The 19,834-nt window shown below is 37.6% G+C and overlaps 1 protein-coding gene across 1 annotated transcript in view; it reads left to right on the top strand.

Annotated features, from left to right (window-relative positions):
• Positions 1–19,834, top strand: part of RNF17 (ring finger protein 17) — a 145,563-nt gene that overhangs the window by 41,581 nt on the left and 84,148 nt on the right. Inside the window, exons 10-15 of the mRNA XM_028531988.2 lie at positions 7,245–7,540; positions 8,339–8,428; positions 9,602–9,760; positions 16,888–17,077; positions 17,882–18,050; positions 19,489–19,679. Of these exons, the coding sequence (XP_028387789.1) occupies positions 7,245–7,540; positions 8,339–8,428; positions 9,602–9,760; positions 16,888–17,077; positions 17,882–18,050; positions 19,489–19,679 (1,095 nt within the window). The remainder of the gene's footprint in view (positions 1–7,244; positions 7,541–8,338; positions 8,429–9,601; positions 9,761–16,887; positions 17,078–17,881; positions 18,051–19,488; positions 19,680–19,834) is intronic.

The raw sequence follows: 19,834 nt of genomic DNA, 5'->3' as shown, positions 1-19,834 counted from the left end.
AATCTTGATCTTTAACCTTTAGCTTTTTAATTGTGATGTGTCTTGGAATAGGCTCTTTGCATCCATCCTGTTCCAGGACTCACTGGCTTCTTGGACTTTCATGTGTATTTCCTTCATGAAATTAGGGAAATTTTCTTTCATTATTCAAATAATTTTGCAATTTTTTGCTCTTTTTTCTTCTCCCTCTGGCACACATAGGATGCAAATGTTAGACTTCTTGAATTTCTCCCAGAGGCAACTTACACTGTCCTCATTTTTTTTTGGATTCTGTTTTCTTCTTGTTGTTTTGATTGGTGGTTCTTTGCTTCCTTATATGGTGCAGACCCCAGCCCCAGGGGGTCCATGTGTTGTGGCTGTGATGAACAAATTCACATGGACTTCAGAAGTCCTGTGGAGAAAAGGGGACGGCATGGCCACTCTCTAAGTGAGGGAGACTATGACCCTTCCTGGACAGGCTTTTATTGCTTTTCTGGGTATATCATATGAGGATGGTCCTCATTTAGTATGCACAGGTTCGCTACAGGTGATTACCTTTTACAGATAACAAAGGAAAGAATGTTGCTAATTACTTCAGAGAAAAGGATGTTGCAGATCAAAGGGAAAAGTGGTTGAACTGGTTACATTCCATCCTTGGGAGGTTTAGCACAGACTTTAGGAAGTTACCTTAAAGATATGCAGTAAACATTTGCTGCCTCAATTCAGGCTTAAGGAGTTTTAGCAAAAGCAAGCCTCATAGCAGCCTAGGTACATACAATGCAGGCCTGATTTCCCACGAGAAAACCAACCCATTGGTGTGGGTCCTGTGTGTCAACTCGCTCCCCACTGGACTTTCTGAGTTAAGGACTGGGCTACATTTGCCACATCACACAAAATGGTTCCCTATACTTATGTTCCAAATTATTGATTTGATTCTCAGCTTCATCTATTCTACTGTACTTCCCCTGTAAATTGTTCTTTATTTCAATTTGTGTATCCTCCATTTCTTTATTTTTTAATACATTTTATTGATTATGCTATTACAGTTGTCCCAGTTTTTACTCCCCTTTATTCCCCTCTGCCCTGCATTCAGCTCTCCCATCAGCATTCCCCCCGCTTAGTTCATGTCCATGGGACGTACACATAAGTTCTTTGGCTTGTCCATTGCCTATACTGTTTGTAACTTCCTCCTGTCTGTTTTGTACCTACCATTATGCTCCTTATTCCCTGTACCTTTTCACCCATTCTCCCCCTACCCCCTCCATGCTAATAGCCCTCCATGTGATCTCCATTTCTGTTCCTGTTCTAGTCATTTGCTTAATTGGTTTTGTTTTAGGTTCAGCTATTGATAGTTGTAAGTTTGTTGTCATTTCACTGTTAATATTTTTTGTCATCCTCTTTTTCTTAGATAAGTCCCTTTAAAATTTCATGTAATAAGGGCTTGGCAATAGACTCCTTTACCTTATCTGGGAAGCATTTTATCTGCCCTTCCATTCTAAATGATACCTTTGCTGGATAGAGCAATCTTGAATGTAGGTCCTTGCCTTTCATGACTTGGAATACTTCTTCCCAGCCCCTTCTTGCCTGCAAGGTCTCTTTTGAGAAATCAGCTGATAGTCTTATGGAAACTCCCTTGTAGGTAACTCCTTTTTTCTTGCTACCTTTAAGATTCTCTCCTTATTGTTAATCTTTTTTTTTTTCATTTTGTTCATTTCTTTTTCTTTTTAATATATTTTATTGATTATGCTATTACAGTTGTCCCATTTTTCCCCCTTCACTCCTCTCTACCCTGCATGCCCCCTCTTGCCCACATTCCCCCACTTGAGTTCATTTCCATGTGTCATACATACAAGCTCTTGGGCTTCTACTTTTCCCATACTGTTTTTACCCTCCCCCTGTCTTTTCTGCTTACCATCTATGCTACTTATTCTCTGTACCTTTTCCCCCTCTCTCCCCGTCCCACTCCCCTCTTCATAACCCACCATGTGATCTCCATTTCTGTGGTTCTGTTCCTGTTCTGGTTGTTTGCTTAGTTTGCTTTTGCTTTTGTTTTAGGTGGTTGTTAGTAATTGTGAGTTTGCTGTCCTTTTACTATACATGTTTTTTATCTTCTTTTTCTTAGATAAGTCCCTTTAACATTTCATAAAACGAGGGCTTGGTGATGATGAACTCCTTTAACTTGACCTTATCTGGGAAGCACTTTATCTGCCCTTCCATTCTAAATGAAAGCTTTGCTGGATAGAGTCATCTTGGATATAGGTCCTTGCCTTTCATGACTTGGAATACTTCTTTCCAGCCCCTTCTTGTCTGTAAGGTTTCTTTTGAGAAATCAGCTGACAATGTGATGGGAACTCCTTTGTAGGTTACTGTTTTCTTTTCTCTTGCTGCTTCTAAGATTCTCTCCTTATTTTTAATCTTGAGTAAGTTAATTATGATGTGGCTTGGTGTGTTTCTCCTTGGGTCTTACTTCTTTGGGACTCTCTGAGCTTCCTGGACTTTCTGGAAGTCTATTTCCTTTGCCAGATTGGGGAAGTTTTCCTTCATTATTTGTTCAAGTAAGTTTCCAGTTAGTTGCTCTTCCTCTTACCCTTCTGGCACCCCCTATAATTCAGATGTTGGAACGTTTAAAGATGTCCTGGAGGTTTTTAAGCCTCTTCTCATTTTTTTGAATTCTTACTTCTTCATTCTTTTCTGATTGGATGTTTCTTCCTTCCTTCTGGTCTGCACCATTGACTTGAGTCCTAGTTTCTTTCCCATCACTATTGGTTCCCTGTACACTTTCCTTTATTTCCGTTAGCATAGCCTTCACTTATTTCATCTAATTTGCGACCAAACTCAGCCAATTCTGTGAGCATCCTGATTACCAGTGTTTTGAACTCTGCATCTGATAGGTTGGCTCTTCGTCACTTAGTTGTATTTTTTTCTGTAGCTTTGATCTGTTCTTTCATTGGGCCTTCTTTTTTTTTGTCTTGACGCACCTTTTACATAGTAAGGGGCAGAGCCTTAGGTGTTCACCAGGGTGGGGTAACTCAAGTCGCTGTGTTGTGATGCTGTATGTGGGGAAGGGGTCCAAGAGGGAACAGTGGCGCATGCTCCAGTCTCTGGTGAATTTCAGTCATGTCCCCCGCTACCCACAAGCAAATTGGACCCTTCTGGTGCTGGTTCCTTTGTGGGTAGATTTGTGTACATTTTAGGACCCTGTGGGTCTCTCTAACGAACTTTCCTGTAAGGCTGGGAGTTCCCACTCCCCGTTTGTTTCACGTAGTTTATCTGGGTGCAAATGTGGGACCACCCAGTCTGCACCCTTGCCCACCCCATTCTACAATCCACCACCTCACTGGGTTGGCCAACCACCGCCTCACGTGCCCCATCCACTAGCTACCGCCTGCCTCTCCACCCTGCTGCCTGACTCTGCCCCTCCCACCAGTCTGGATGATTATGTCTTTAACTCCTTGGTTGTCAGACTTCCATGTAGTTTGATTTTCTGTCCGTTCTGGTTGCTTTTTGTTTTTAAAATTGTTCCTTTTTTAGTTGTGCAGGGAGGTACAGTGTGTCTACCTATGCCTCCATCTTGGCTGGAAGACCCTCTTATCTTTAATCTTGAGTAATTTAATTATGATGTGCATGGTGTGTTCCTCCTAGGATCCAACTTCTTTGGGACTCTCTGAGCTTCCTGGAATTCATGGAAGTCTATTTCCTTCACCAGATTGGGGAAATTTTCCTTCATTATTTTTTCAAATAAGTTTGGAATTTCTTGCTCTTCCTATTTTCTTGGCACCCCTGTGTTTTCGATGTTGAAACATTTAAAGTTGTCCTAAAGCTTCCTAAGCCTCTCATTTTGTTTTGGTTTTTTTCGAATTCTTATTTCTTCATTCTGTTGTTGTTGAGTATTTATTTCTTCCTTCTGCTCCAAATGGTTGATTTGAGTCCTGGTTTCCTTTCCTTCACTGTTGGTTTCCTATATACTTTATTTCACGTTGCATATCCTTCACTTCTTCCTCTATTTTGAGCCATATGCAGTCATTTCTGTGGTCATCCTGATTACCAATGTTTTGAACTCTGAATCTGATATGTTGTCTGTCTCCTCACGGCTAAGTTCTTTTTCTGGAGTTTTGGTTCATTCTTTCATTTGGGCCATTTTTTTTTTTTTTTTTTGTCTTGGCGCATGTGTTACATTATAAGGGGCAGAGCCTTAGGTATGTGCCAGGGTGGGGCAACCTACTTTGTGGTGTATGTGGGGGAGGGGTCAGAGAGGGAGCAATGCCACTTGCTCGGCCCTCTCCCAAGTTTCAGTCACTTCCCCTGCTACCCACAAGCGAATTGGGCCTTTCTCATGTTGATTCCTGGATGGGTAGTTTTATGTACATTCTAGGACCCTGTGGGTCTCTCCAATGAATGCTCCTGTGAGGGTGAGAGTTTCTCCTGCTGCTGCAACCCCCACAGGTTTTTACAGCCAGAGGTTTTGAGACTTTATTTTGCTGTACTGGAACCCTGCATAGCATGTCCTGACTCACTCCCCAGTTGTTCCTCCCAGTTTATCCACACACAAATGTAGGACTGCCCAGCCTACTAGCTGATGCCTTGCCTTCTCCAGTCCTCCATTTGCCTCCTTGCTGCACATCCTCTTCGTTGTGGCTGCCCATCTCCACCTCTCCTGCCAGTCTGAATGAATGTTTCTTCCTTAATTCCTTGGTTGTCAGACTTCAATATAGTTAGATTTTCTGGCATTTCTGGCTATTTTTTATTAAATTTGTCGTCCTTTTTGGGGGGTGTGCAAGGAGGCAACATGTATCTACCTACACTTCCGTGTTGTCCAAAAGACTATTCTTCATTTCTGACTGAATCTTTTTTATGCTTCTGAGGTCCTCACTAAGTTTCTTGAGCATCCTTATAACCAGGATTTTAAACTCTGCATCTGATAAATTGCTTATCTCCATTTCATGTAGCTCTTTTCTGGAGTTTTTATCTGTATTTTCATTTGGGCCACATTTCTTTGTCTCCTCATTTTGGCAGCCTCCCTGTGTGTGTTTCTGTGTATTAGGTATAGCTGTGTTGACTGTATTTTGGTTGTGTGGTCTATTGTAATAAGTGTCCTGTAGGGGCCAGTGGCACAGCCTCCCTTGTCATCCAAGCTGGGTTCTCAAGGTATGCCCTTTGTGTGGGCTGGACATGTACTCCTCTCGTAGTTGAGCCTTGATTGTTGTTGGCAGATGAATGGCAGAGATTTACCCAGGCTAGTCAGCTGCAAGGATTGGCTATGACCACTGCCCACCAATCTCCACTCTCCTTGCAGAATCAGCTGTGCAGGGGCAAGGTGGTAGTGCTTTGATGTGGTTTGTAGCTGTTCACTGGGTGCACTGGGCCTGGGGTTGCGTTGGTAGTACAGGCCAAGGTCGGCCCCCATCTGTGTTTTGCCTGGGGCCATCCGTCCTGAACTATAAAGTAGTCTGAGATATCCTTTACTTGTTCTAAGCTTTGAGATTCCCAGCAAAGCCAAGCTGTAAATTAGGCTGGCTGTTTCTAGTGCCAGTCTTGGGGCCACTTAGCAAGAGATATGGGAGCTAGGGGCTCACTGAGGCCAGCTATTGCTCATTTGAGAGGGTTTGGGAAGTTGTGAAACATGAGCCAAGACCAGCCATTCATATGGAAAAGGAGCTTGGATGGGCCTGTAAGTTGGGTGGGTTGGAGTCTTGGGATCTCCAAGACAGGTAAAACAGTAGCCAGATTGATGGAGTCTCGGGTATGTCACCACCTTGCTGGCTCTGTGGTTCTGTGGAGGAAGGGTTTAGAAAAGGGACAGTGGCCTGTGCTTGCCTTGATGCCAGACTCTTCAGTTTCTTCCAGTATGTCAGGTGCCTTTTAAGCTACTGCCCCAGCATTGGCACTTAGAGGGAGTGAGTCTGAGTAGGTGAGTCCATGTGTGGATTCTTGAAGAGGAACTGCTTGGTGGTCCAGCAGTTTCTTCCACTGACTCAATCCCCCTGGATGTTTAGCTCAAAGTTGTGGGGACTAATCTTCCTGGCACTGGAACCCTGGTCTAGGGGGTTGCCGTGTGGGGCTGGGATTCCTCACTCCTGAGATAGCCCTCTTGAATTTTTATACAGCACACTTGTTATCTGTGCCCCTCCTGCCAGTCTGGATGGATCTAGTTTCTTTTATTCCATAGTTGTCAGACTTTCTTTCAATTCAACTTCTGATGGTTCTCAGTGATGGTTGTTCTATATTTCAGTTGTAATTTTGAAGTGGTCATGTGAAGAGGTGAGCCATGTCTGCCTAAGCTGCCTTGTTGACTGGAAGTCTTGATAGAATTTTCAAAAATATTTTTTAAATTACTCATTTTTAGAAAAAAGGGAAGGAAGAGTGAAAGAGAGGGGAAGAAATATCAAAGCATGCATGAAAGATACATCAACTAATCTCCTTGCATATCCCCAACTGGGGACCTGACACACAACTCAGACATGTGCCCTGACTGGGAATCGAACTGGTGACCTTTTAGTTCACAGGCTGGTGCTCAGTCCACTCAGCCGCACTAGCCAGGGCTTGATAGAATTTCTATACCTGTGTATGTGATTGCCTAAATCTGTGTGACTAATAAAGAAGATAGAAAAATACAGAGTAAACAGAATGAATTATCAGCTGTGGGTTAGTGAATAGTCATATCAAATAGTCTTATCCAAAGGGTTCAGACTAATGGTGATTTCTAGCCAAGGTTGAGGTTTCTAACATGTTTAGGATCATGCTTTTCACTGTTTCCTACACATTACTTTTAGGCCAGTGAATTAATAGAAGAAGTAATAGCATAATTTAAAATCAGACACCTAGACCAAATCAGAATGACTTCTTTTGAAAAATTATATCCACTACTGTTTTAGGACCAGACCATTGTAATGTGATTGTCAACCTCTTTCTTCAGAATCACATTGATTACACCTCTTGTTGCCCTTTAACAATCCTTGGGCTGAGAATATGCCATATTTCTGTGTATGTGTGTGGGTGTGGGGGGGATAATAGAAATATTCTAAAATTAGATTGTGGTGATGGTTACACAAATCTTAGAGTTTAGTAAAAATTAGTGAATTAATTGTGTATAAATTATATATTATATATCAAAAAAGCTGCTAAACAGTACCCCAGACACCTGTATAACTTCGCCCCTTTGTGTGTGTCACAAGTGTTAACTATCCTGTGGAAAGGAAATGGGTTGAGGGTAGACACAGAGATTTTATGAAGTGATCTAAAGTAGTCGTGTGTTTCTGTGTTTTCAACAGATGTGATCCCCAGGAAAATGAAATTGGCCGGAATGTTCAAAATAATCATGAAAAGGAATTTTCTTGTGATACATTCCCATCACTAGGAAAAAAAAACGTTGACGTGTCTGTCTTAACTAATGAAGCCCCTCCAACTCCTTTAAAATCAGAAACCAGTGATATGTATTTGGAAGCAAAAAACATCCAAGCACAGAAAGAGGTGGTTGTAACATCCCCTAAAACCATTGCTGTTCTACCTAAGGTGGGATCTAGCCCTGATGTGATCATTGAAGAAATTATTGAAGAAAATCCAGAAAGTGAGTGACAATACAAAAGCAAGAAAATGAAGTATCATAATTAGAAACAAAGTTAGTACCTTCTGTCCCTGTACTTCACAGAAAGGAACTGCTATTAGCTTACAGCAGCCTCCACTATCAACTTTTTCTAAATGTAGGGTAATTTTTATTTTAATACAGCAATACAGCTAAACTCTGAGGTGTAAATATAATAGTTAGGGTATTTGACTTTCTAGTGCCACATATATATACCTTGTATAAAAAATGAAAATATAAATGAGATTTGTAGAAGTAATCTCATGACTTTGACCTTAAGTTTAGTAATAGCCTCTCCTGAATCTTTGAGATATAATCTGTTATAAAATGAATTATTGTGAATATATTATCTCTTTTGTAATATTTAAGTACATCATAATGATCTGATTAGATTTTCAGTGTTGGTGTTCTCTCTACTAACATGAGAGTGAGATACTACTATTTGGAGTTAGACTGCCAGTCTTCTTGAAGACCATTTTTAAGATTCACTTGGTTCTCTGTCCCTGCTCCTGCCCCCCACACATATCTGTTTCATTGGTTGCCTCTCCAGAGTGATGTTTGCATACAGAAAAAGGACATGCTGTTTGCTCTCATTTCTACTGCAATATCATCACTGACACCTCAGTGAGTTAAGAAGCCTCTCATGACTTTACCTACTGATACAAGGGGTCTTGCCTTTCCAGTATTTTGACAAATATAAATACAGCTTTTTAAACAATACTATGCCATTGTCAACTTAAAACAAAATTAGTACAATTGCCTTTATTTCCTATCTTGATGAAGCATGCCTCACAGATGATCTTATGGAGACACCTAGTTATCTAAACAAGCCTCCTCAGAAAAAATCATCTATTCCTTTTGGATCAAAAGCAGGTACTTTAACAACTCTGAACTTGATGTTGGAGTGTTTGCTGTATGCATAGTAACTCTTATGTAGGGTGAAGTAATGAGTAAGACTTTTTTTCAATGTTAAAAGTTTTGGTTGTTTTTGGCAAAAATATTTCTGAAATTTATAATGCTTCTCTCAGCTGTCTTCCCATTTACATGCATCCCTTTACCCCATCCTCAATATAGCTATTTTTTGTGATCTGTAGAATGGATAGTTAAATTGATCTATTCACTCAATTTTTATCTATATTTGTCTATCTCCCATTCCAGTCCTCCAAGTCTTTGTTTTTTAAACATTTTTACTAGGTAAAACATCTAGTAAAAATTAAATACATGTATTAAAATACCCTGTGAAACTTTTCCCCTAACCCACTCTATCCTGTTTGTCTCTCCCTTACAGGGTTGGTTTATGCATATACAAGCAGATATACATAAATTATTTTTCTAGCTTTTTTTTACAGAAAACATAACATATTAATGCTGATAACAAAGGAATTAACAGAATAGTGTTCTTAACATTATGCTCTGGAGATTTTTTCATATCAGTAGTAACATTTGGCTTAATTACTGTTATATACAATAAATTCCTCATTTTCTTTTACTGTAGCCTACCCTGCCTCCATGAAAACACATACATCTTCCTCTAAATGCTGCTGTCTGTTGACTTTGCCCAGACATTTTTTTCACAGCTTTCTAACCTGATAAGATTTGGGATTCAGAGTGACTCTGAGCTAATTGTTGATTTCTTTAGGTATAGTATAGATTAAACAGGATTTGGGGAGCTATAGGAGAAACCTGATCATTTTCAATGTGGTTCTGAGTTTCAAATATGTTCATAAATAAACTCAGAAGTTTTATTATAATGCAAGGGAGTTACAGCATACAGTTGACATTAGAATGAACTACCACATGAACTGCAATTCTACTTACTGAACATTTTTGCGAGTAAAATAAAATATTTGTGGTTCAGATAGCTAAAGAATTCCTTGTTGAAGATGTGACTTGTTTTAGCAGTCTAGTTACTATTTTGGGTTTGGATTCTTGTGGGATGTAAGTATTCTAGAGTTTGCAGAATACTATTTTAGAGGATATTGCATTCAGTTTTAATGCATTTTTACCTAACTTATGGTTTATTAATGTTTAAATATTCTTATCCAGGTTCTCCAGAGCTAGTTTTTGTAAGTCATGTAATACACCCTTGCCACTTCTACATTCGGAAGTATTCACAAATAAATGATGCAACAGTGTTGGAAAAGATGGTAAATCAGTTCTGCAATAAGAGTTTGCACCTTGAGCCTTCAGATATCCTGGAGCTAGGTAATGGAACATTACTCCAAGTTAAAATGTCAAGTTTATGTAAATATTGTAATACTTGTCTAACACATATAAACATTTATATTCCGAGCATAAGGGTTTTAAAATTATTGAACTTAAGTTAAATTTTGTTTAGGTAAGTTAGCTAAATATTAAAATTAACCGAGTGAGATATATACAAAAACTCTATTATGGAGCAATATGAGTTTTGATTAAATGACGAAATCAAGGCAGGGGAATTATGTAGTTTTCCCCCTTGTCTCCAGGGGAAATTATGCCTCATAGTGTGACAACAGTCCCCTGACGTCCACATATAAATGTTGAGGATGTCATTGAACACTTGATGAGATGCAGGAGAATGGTGGCATCCATTTCCTAGAGCCTCCTGGAGGATAGTTAGAAAACTTAATCTGCCCATTCTAATTCTAACAGTATGTATTATTTGCTATAATTGAGGCTTTCATTACAAATATTTTCCTTTTAACTCTGTTGGCTAAGTTTGATTATACTCCAGTAAGGTGAAGAAAGCTATGATTTATTTGACTAATAGAGCATTTTTCTCATTTTCTTAATAGCGATCAATGTCAGTATGTAACTAATGCCAAAAACTGTTACCTGTTTAGCCTTACTTAGTAGTTCATATTAAAGGTTGATTAATCATAATTAAAATGGCAAAATTCCAACACAAGGAGAGAATCTTAAAGGCAGCAAGGAAGAAATAGGAAGTAACATACAAGGGAGCGCCAGTAAGGCTAACAGTTGACTTCTCAATGGAAACATTCCAAGCCAGAAGAGAATGGCAAGAAATATTCCAAGTAATGAAAACCAGGGGCCTGCAACCAAGGCTACTTTACCCAGAAAGGCTCTCAGTTAAGATGGAAAGCCGAATAAGGAGCTTCCCACACAAAAAAAAGGCTAAAAGAATATACCTCCACCAAACCAGCTCTGCAAGAGATGCTAAAGGGACTACTTTAAGAAAAGGAAAAAAAGGGTAAGAAAGAGAGGAACACAGGTATGATACAGGTATGAAAAAATGGCAATGAATAAGTACCTATCAATAATAACCTTAAACATAAATGGATTAAATGCTCCAATATAAAACATAGAGTAGCTGAATGGATATGAAAGCATGACCCCCACATATGCTGCCTACAAAATAACTACCTCAAAACAAAAAACGTACACAGACTGAAAATGAAGGGTTAGAAACAAATATTCCAAGCAAATGGTCAGGGAAAAAAAGCTGGAGTAGCAGTACTCATATCAGACAAAATAGATTTCAAAAAAAAGGGGAATAAACACAGATGCAGAAGGTCACTTCATAATACTCAAGGGAAGAATCCATCAAGAAGACATAAACATTATAAACATATATGCATCCAAAATAGGAGCACCCAAATATGTAAAGAAAATCTTGGAGGACATCAAGAAAGATATTGACAGAAACACAATTATAGTAGGGAATTTCAGCACTCTGCTGCCAAAGTTGGATAGATCTTCCAAACAAAAATATCATCAAAGACATTGCAGCATTGAACAGTATCCTAGATCAAATAACTTAACTGATATATAGAGAGCCTTACATCCCAAAGAAGCAAAATACACATTCTTTTCAAATGCTCATGGAACATTTTCAAGGATGGACCACATGATAGGTCACAAAACAAGCCTCAAGAAATTGAAGAAAATTGAAATCATATCAAGCATTTTCTCCAATCACAGGGGATTGAAACTAGAAGCCAACCTCAAGGGAAAAACTCCAAAACACTCAAACTCATGGAGATTGAATAGCATGCTATTAAACGGTGAATGGGTCAAGAATGAGACCAAGGAAGAAATCAAAAAGGTTTTGGAAACAAATGAAAATGAACTCATAACTACCCAAAACTTATGGGACACACCAAATGCAGACTTGAGAGGGAAGTTCATAGTGATACAGGCCTACCTAAAAAAAAATAGAAACATTTCAAATGAACAACCTAACCCTATGCCTACAAGAACTTGAGGAACAACAACAAAGACAGCCCAGAGCAAGCAGAAGGAAGGAAATAACCAAGATCAGAGCATAATTAAACAACATAAAGACTAAAGGCACAAATCTAAGGATCAATAAATCCAGGAGCTGGTTCTTTGAAAAGATAAACAAAATCAACAAGCCTGTAAGCAGACTCATCAAGAAAAAACAAGAGAGGACCCAAAGAAACACAATCAGAAATGAAAGAGGAGAGATTACAACTGATACCACAGAAATACAAAGGATTGTAAGAAATTACTATGAATTATATGCCAAGAAATTTGAAAACCTAGGTTTCAGAAAAACTTTCTAGAAAAATATAATCTTCTAAAACTCAATGAAGAAGAAGCAGAAAGCCTGAACAGACAATAATAGTTGATGAAATTGAAGCAGTAATCAAAGAAGTCCCGACAGACAAAAGCCCTGGACCAGGTGGTTTCACAGGAGAATTCTACAAAACATTTAAGGAAGAGCTAACCCCTATCTTTCACAGACTATTCAAGAAAATCCAAGAAGATGGAAGACTCCCAAACTCTCTTTATAAAGCCTCATCCTAATCCCAGAACCATATAGAGACACAACAAAGAAAGAAAATTTCAGGCCAATATCGCTGATGAACATAGATGCTAAAATCCTCAACAAACTTCTGGCAGACTGCATCCAGGAATACGTTAAAAAGATCATACAGCATGATCAAGTGGGATCCATCCCAGGATGGGATGGGATGCAAGGATGGTACAATATTCACAAATCAATAAACATAATACATCACATTAACAAAACAAAAGACAAAAATCACATGATCATATCAGTAGATGCAGAAAAAGTATATGATAAGGTGCAGCACCCATTTATGATAAAAAACACTCAGCAAAGTGGGAATAGACGTAGCATTCCTCACCATAATAAAAGCCATATATGAGAGACCTACAGCCAACATCATAGTCAATGTGCAAAAACTAAAAACTTTCCCACTAAGATCAGGAAGAACACAAGCTTGTGCACTTTCACCACTCCTATTTGACATAGTTTTGGAAGTCCTAGTCACAGCAATCAGAAAAGGAAAGGAAATAAAAGGCATAGAAATTAGAAAGGAGGAAGCAAAACTCATTGTTTGCAGATGACACGATAGTGTACATAGAAAATCCTACAGACTCAACCAAAAAAAGACTCAACCTAATAAATGAATTTGGCAAAACAGCAGGATACAAAGTCAATATTCAGAAATTGAAGGTATTTTTGTATACCAACAATGAAATGTCAGAAACAGAAATCAGGAAAAAATACCATTTGATATAGCAATCAGAAAAATAAAATACCTAGGGATAAACCTTACCAAGGAGGTAAAAGTCCTGTACTCAGAAAACTATACAACACTGAAGAAAGAAATTAAGGAAGACACAAACAAATGGAAGCATGTACTGTGTTCATAGATGGTAAGAATTAACATCATCAAAATGTCCATACTACCCAAAGCAATTTATAGATTCAGTGCAATCTCTATTAAAGTACCAATGACATATTTCACAGACATAGAACAAACATTTCAAAAATTTATATGGAACCATAAACAACCCCGAATAGCTGCAGCAATTTTGAGAAAGAAGAGCAAAGTAGGAGGGATCACAATACCTGCTATCAAACTGTATTACAAGGCCACAGTAATCAAAACAGCTTGGTATTGACATAAGAAAAGACACATGGACCAATGGAACATAATAGAGAGCCCAGACATAAGCTAAGTCTCTATGGTCAATTAATATTTGACAAAGGGGGAAGAAGCATAAAATGGAACAAAAATAGCCTCTTCAACAAATGGTGTTGGGAGATCTGCACAGCTACATGCAAAAAAAAATGTAACTCAAGCACCAGTTAACACCATACATGAAAATAAATCCAAGGTGGATAAAAGATTTAAAAATAAGCCATGGCACCATTAAAGTCCTACAGGAGAACTTAGGCAGGAAAATCTCAGCTATTCCATGCAGCAATGTTTTCACTAATATGTCCCCTAGAGGGACATAAAGGAAAGAATAAACAAATGGGATCTCATCAGAATAACTCCTGCATAGCTAAGGAAAACAGCATTAAAGTGAAAAGAGAACCAACCGAATGGGAAAACATATTTGCTAATGATACCTCAGACAAGGGTTTGATATCTAAAATATATAAAGTACTCACATGACTCCACTCTAAGAAGACAAGCAACTCAATTTAAAAATGGGCAAAGGTCTTGAACAGACACTCCTCCCAGGAGAACATACAGAGGATCCAGAGACACATGAAAAGGTGTTCAGTATCACTAGCCATCAGAGACATGCAAATTAAAACACAATGAGATACCACCTCACACCATTGAGAATGGCCATCATAATGCAACAAACAAGTGTTGGAGAGGTTGTGGAGAAAAGGGAACCCTAGCGCACTGTTGGTGGGGTCACAGACTGGTGCAACCACTGTGGAAACAGTATGGAACAAGCCCTCAAAAAATGTAAAAATGGAACTGCCTTTTCACCTGGCAATTCCACTGCTAGGATTATATCCTAAGAACCCTGAAAGACCAATTCAAAAGAACCTCTGCACCCCAATGTTCATAGCAGCACACTTTACAATAGCCAAGTTCTGGAAGCAACCTAAGTGCCCATCAGTAAATGAGTGGATTAAAAAACTGTGGTACATTTACACAATGGAATTCTACACAGCAGAAAGAAAGAAGAAGCTCCTACCCTTTGCAATAGCATGGATAGAACTGGAGAGCATCATGCTAAGTGGCATAAGCCAGGCAGTGAGGGAGAAATACCATATGATCTCACCTGTTAGTGGAACCTAATCAACAAAATGAACAAGGCAGCAAAATATAACTAAAGATATCGAAATTGAGAACAGGCTGTCAGTGACCAGAGGGAAGAGGGGAGGGCATATGGGGAATATGGGGATAAGGCAAAAAACAGTACTTGAACAAAAATTAAAAATGTTATTTAAAAAATTAAGTGTGATTAACTCTTACCTCATGTAGGTAGCTTAACAGAATATTAGAAGCCTAAGGTCATCATATGCTTATGACAAAAGATCGATCATTTTAAAACAAAAATGGCACTTAAATTGAGTGTCTTAAAGGAGGGAAGTATAGTGTTAAACTTATTTTTTATGGCTGCAAATAATTCTCCAAAATTTAATACATGCCCAAAATTGCTCAGCTTCCATTTAGAAAGTGTTCTAAGAAAGCCAGAAAATCATTCATTGTTTTAAATTAAGAATAATTTGAGCACTGCCCAAAGCTCACCACACTGCTCCGTGCTCACAGCCTTTGCACATCACTCTACTCCAACATGGCAAAAATGTCCAGTCTTAGTGAGACTTACTGGTGCATCAAGTCTCTGACTGGTGTTTTCCAGAGTTATGCTGGAAAGGACAGTAACAGCTATATACTTTCCAAGACATTCCTAACCTTCAGGAATACAGAACTGGCTGCGTTCATGAAGAATCAGAAGGACCCTGGTATCCTTAACTGCATGATAAAGAAATTGGATATGAACAGGAATGGGCAGTTAGATTTCTAGGAGTTTCCTAATCTTACTGGTGGCCTGGCAGCAGCTTGCTATAAGTCCTTTAGCTGTTCCCACGAGTATACCTGAGAAGTCCTTGGAGCTGGCCTCCAGGCCCACACCCTTTCCTTCCAGCTTCCCAGTCATAATCATCTCACGGACCACACATAACCTGAACCCAGTGTATCCACCACCCCCATGTCCCTCCTGCTGGTAGTAATAAAACATATTTTTCAAAATTAACCAAAAACTAATCATTATTATCCCAAGGTAAGTGTACATGATTTAAATACTCAATTATATTTTGAGACATTTTTACAAGGGTAGAAATGTGATATGCTTCAGAAGGATAACTTATTATTCCCTTTTTCTTCTCATTCTTCGTTATGTAGAACAGCAAATGGCTTCAACAGGCTTTTTTCTTATCTTTTGCAAGAATGATTTATTTAATAGCATGTAGTTTAAAACTAAGAATATTGGTTATGTGGTGTATAAGCATGAGAGAAGGATCCATGAAAACCTGAAGACCAAACACAAATGTTTTGGTCGAACTTGAAATTTTAAAAGCCCACCCTGAAGTACCTCTCAACTCTCCTGTTTTTATTAGCATGCACAAAGGTGAATATACAGCATCCTGTGTTTATAATCAATGGCTTACCAAATTCTCTGTGATGCATAGTTGTTTTTAAAAGAATGGGTTCTAAGACTACCTGCATTCTCTTCCCACTCTTCTAAGTAGCCATTGTGGCTTGGAGTACCTCTCTTTTCAACCTCTCTTTGCCTGGTTGCCTCATCTATGTGATGGAAGCACCATCTCCACAGGTTAGTTGACAGAGTAAGTGAATTCAGACATAAAATACAGAGGATATTGCTGAGCTCACTGTAAGCATTCAAATTCAGGCCTCTTTTTTTCCTTGCTCATTTTTCCTTGCTCTTTTTTTCTTTGCTATTAATTTGTAATTCATTTGATCCCTCCATAAGATCGTCCTCTGCTGGTAAGTCTTTGGTTCATCTTCCCTTTCTCTTGAATTCCACTGCGTATTAATATAATTTTGACATTTCACACTCTGCCTTTTTCATTGTTTCTTTATTCTCATTGCCCTTAACCAAGTGAAGGTAATTGTTATTTTCTGTTACCAAAGTATTTCACAATATTTTGTGTATCTGTACATGCATGTGTTGTACATATACAAGGATAGGTCTTTATTGTTACAAGTACAACATACTATAGTAATTTATTTGCCTTTCTTGAATGTCTTGATGGCAGCATGCTCCTATTCATCTATGTTATAGTTCATAAAATATAGACCCTCAAAAAGTGACTTCTGAGTATTCTTTGTTTTTATCTCCCCATTTAGCTCATAAGGTTCTGTATAACACTATACTAATACACTACTTTCATTCTTCTCATAGTACTATATCATCAGTAGATAAATGACATAGTACTATATCATCAGTAGATAAATGAGTTAAGACTTCTTAGTAGTGTAAGTAATGTACACATTTGTAAATTAGAGCTTATTAGGTATTATTTCTCCATAAACATTGATATGATTTGTCTCCCTTATTAGGTGCAACAGTATTTGTCAGCAGTATTGAAAATGGAATGTGGTGTCGAGGAATTATTACTGAATTAATTCCAACAGAAAAGGAAAACATTAGAAAATATTGTAGTCCAACCAAATTGTCAGTATGTGAAGTTGCACTAATACAAATATTTATGGTAGATTTTGGAAATTCTGAAGTCCTAATTGTTACAGGGTATGATATTTTATAATTATTGTGTGTACCCAGTCTGCTTGGAAACATTTGTGATTGTGGGGAGGGTATAAAGAATAAAGGAAACTGGGAAAGAGTGGAGAGGAGTAATTTACATTTCTTCACTTCTAAGGCATATACTTTTTATTTTGCTCTATTATTTGTCTTACTAATTATTAAATTAGTAAAGTATTATTTAACAGTTACTAGACAGGGACCTAAGAAAAGGAGATTCTCAATGTATCTGAACTTACTCTTCTTTGTTTTTTCAAAGCATGGGAATGATGCATAAAAATAGTTTATTTGAACTAAAGTGTTGTAGTTAGCTGTAGGATGATTGACTAAAAATTTTAATAAAATTTCTATTATTAATACATGTTAAAGTGGCATAGTGTCTAGCTCACTCTATGTTCAAAAATGTTTTCCAAGAAAATAAAACAAATTAAGAATGCTTTTGTAATAAGGACCAGTATTAACTACACAGCAAGCTCACTAATTACTTACTGGTCATAGCTTTATAAATAAGTAGATTTCTACTTGGGGACATCATTATCCCCTTAAGTTCAAGCTAAATATATGAAAGACAACTCAGAAAAAGGCAATTGAGTATGTATTCTACAGATAAGAAAAAGTGTCTGTACTTACAAAAGCTGGATTTAATCTATATTGTAAGGAAATATGCATTAGAATATAATTTCCTAGAAGATTTAATGTAAGGAGACTACTCTTAGAAATGTGTAACTTTTATGGGAGAAATAAGTTTGGGTTTGAAGCATTTTCAAAAAATATTACTGGAATTCTTCCTAGAATTGGTGATAACCATGTGAGATCAGAACACATTGCTGAGCAACGTGTAGTACTAAATGACTTATGTCTGGCCCTGAGGAAGTCTGAACCATATATTGAAGGGCTGCTGAAAGACATCCAGCCATTAGCACAACCATGCTCATTGAAGGACATTGTTCCACAGAATTCAGTAAGTGGAACTCAAATTATGCTTTCATCCTGGGGGCTAAGTATTCCAGTTTTGGCTAGGTATTGCCAGTCAGATTGCTGAATGTAGGTTTAAGGCATCACTACTCCTGGTAAATCCATTTTGCGTAATAATCCGATAGGTGCTGATGAAAAAAGGAACTAACTTCGCTTTCCACAACTGGAAATGTTCTTAGTGGGAACTTGAATAAACATATATGAACATAATGATAGGTGAAATGTCCAAGCAAACCACTAAGTTTTGAAGTTAAACAAGTATGGGAAAATAAAATGTGGTGTGGTTTATGTTTCTGTACATTTCTTCACTGTCTCCTTGGCATACTGTTCATTACTTATAGTCCATATGGCATTTTGCTTTGTAGTATTTATGGATATCTGGATATTCCTTATCAAGATTGCAAACTTCTGGGAGATAGGGGTTGTGTGTAAGAAAACATTTTAAGCAGTTATATTATTATGAAATCTATAAAAACAGGAATCTATATGTTTGCTCATTGTACTCCAGGCATGTAGCAGATATTTGAAAGAATGAGTAAATGAATAAAAACTAGGAGAAAACATAAAAATGTGTTTTCCTCAAAATGGTAAATTTTTTTTTTATTGTTTCTTATTCTGAGTAGGCTTTACTTTTATGCTCATAAAACCTTTAGAAAAATGTTTTATTTTTTGTTTTTAAGGAATGTGTAGTTTTGATTCTTGAAATTTACTTTAGGTTTAGGTAAAGTTTCAAAGATCAACCTACAAACCTTTTTTCCAGTGGGTGAATATTTTTCTTCATTTAAGTAGCATATACCTCATTTATTGTAGTAATAGGAACTAAGTTAACTGGTCATGGTTATAAACATCTTGATTGTATTATGTGGCTTCCATGATACTGCCAGAATTACCTTTTGAAATTTTTATTGTTTAAGTGGAAAATTTATATTTAATACATGTTTTATTTTAAAATATTTATAATCTGCTGGGAACCAAAGTGTCCCAGGTTCGATTCCCAGCCAGGGTACATTCCTGGGTTGCAGGCCATAACCCCCAGCATCCGCACATTGATGTCTGTCTATGTCTGTCTGTCTGTCTGTCTCTTTCCCTCCCTTCCCTCTCTAAAAAATAAATAAATAAATAAATAAATTTTAAAATATTTATAATCTTTCTACAAATATTGAGAAGAGAAACTAAGTCCTGAAGTGCAGTAGCTATACAGCCTTGAGATGATATTTATATATCAAAGTATGACCCACAACTGTGCATCTATAAGACTATCCTCAGATTTGTGGCCTCAGCTTCTGTTTTTAATGTCTGTGGTTGACTCAGTGCCTCTGCTCAGATTTGCAGACTTCAGTTGGTATAAAGCTAAATCCAGAGTATTAATAACATTAGAGCTAACTGTAATTACTGAGTTAATTGGAATTTAACTTTTTCCACAGAATGAAGCATGGGGAGAAGAAGCTAAAGTCGAGTTTTTGAAAATGGTAAACAACAAGGCTGTTTTAATGAAAGTTTTTGGAGAAGAAGATGGTGTGCTTATTGTAGATCTGCAGAAACCACCAACAAATAAAATAAGCAGTGACATGCCTGTGTCTCTTAGAGATGCATTAGTTTTTATGGAACTGGCCAGGTACGTAATTTATTAAACCTTAAATATTTTTTGAGATTATAGCTATAAATTGGAATAGCAGATTTTACCTTTAAAAACTATGGGCTTCAAATATAACTTCAACATTCTCTGTTAAAAGATTAAAAATATTACTGTCAAGCTTTCTAATTACAGTT

Source organism: Phyllostomus discolor, chromosome 2 (assembly GCF_004126475.2).
Source record: "Phyllostomus discolor isolate MPI-MPIP mPhyDis1 chromosome 2, mPhyDis1.pri.v3, whole genome shotgun sequence".
Lineage (NCBI taxonomy): Eukaryota > Metazoa > Chordata > Mammalia > Chiroptera > Phyllostomidae > Phyllostomus > Phyllostomus discolor.
This window is presented reverse-complemented; position numbering and strand designations above follow the sequence as displayed.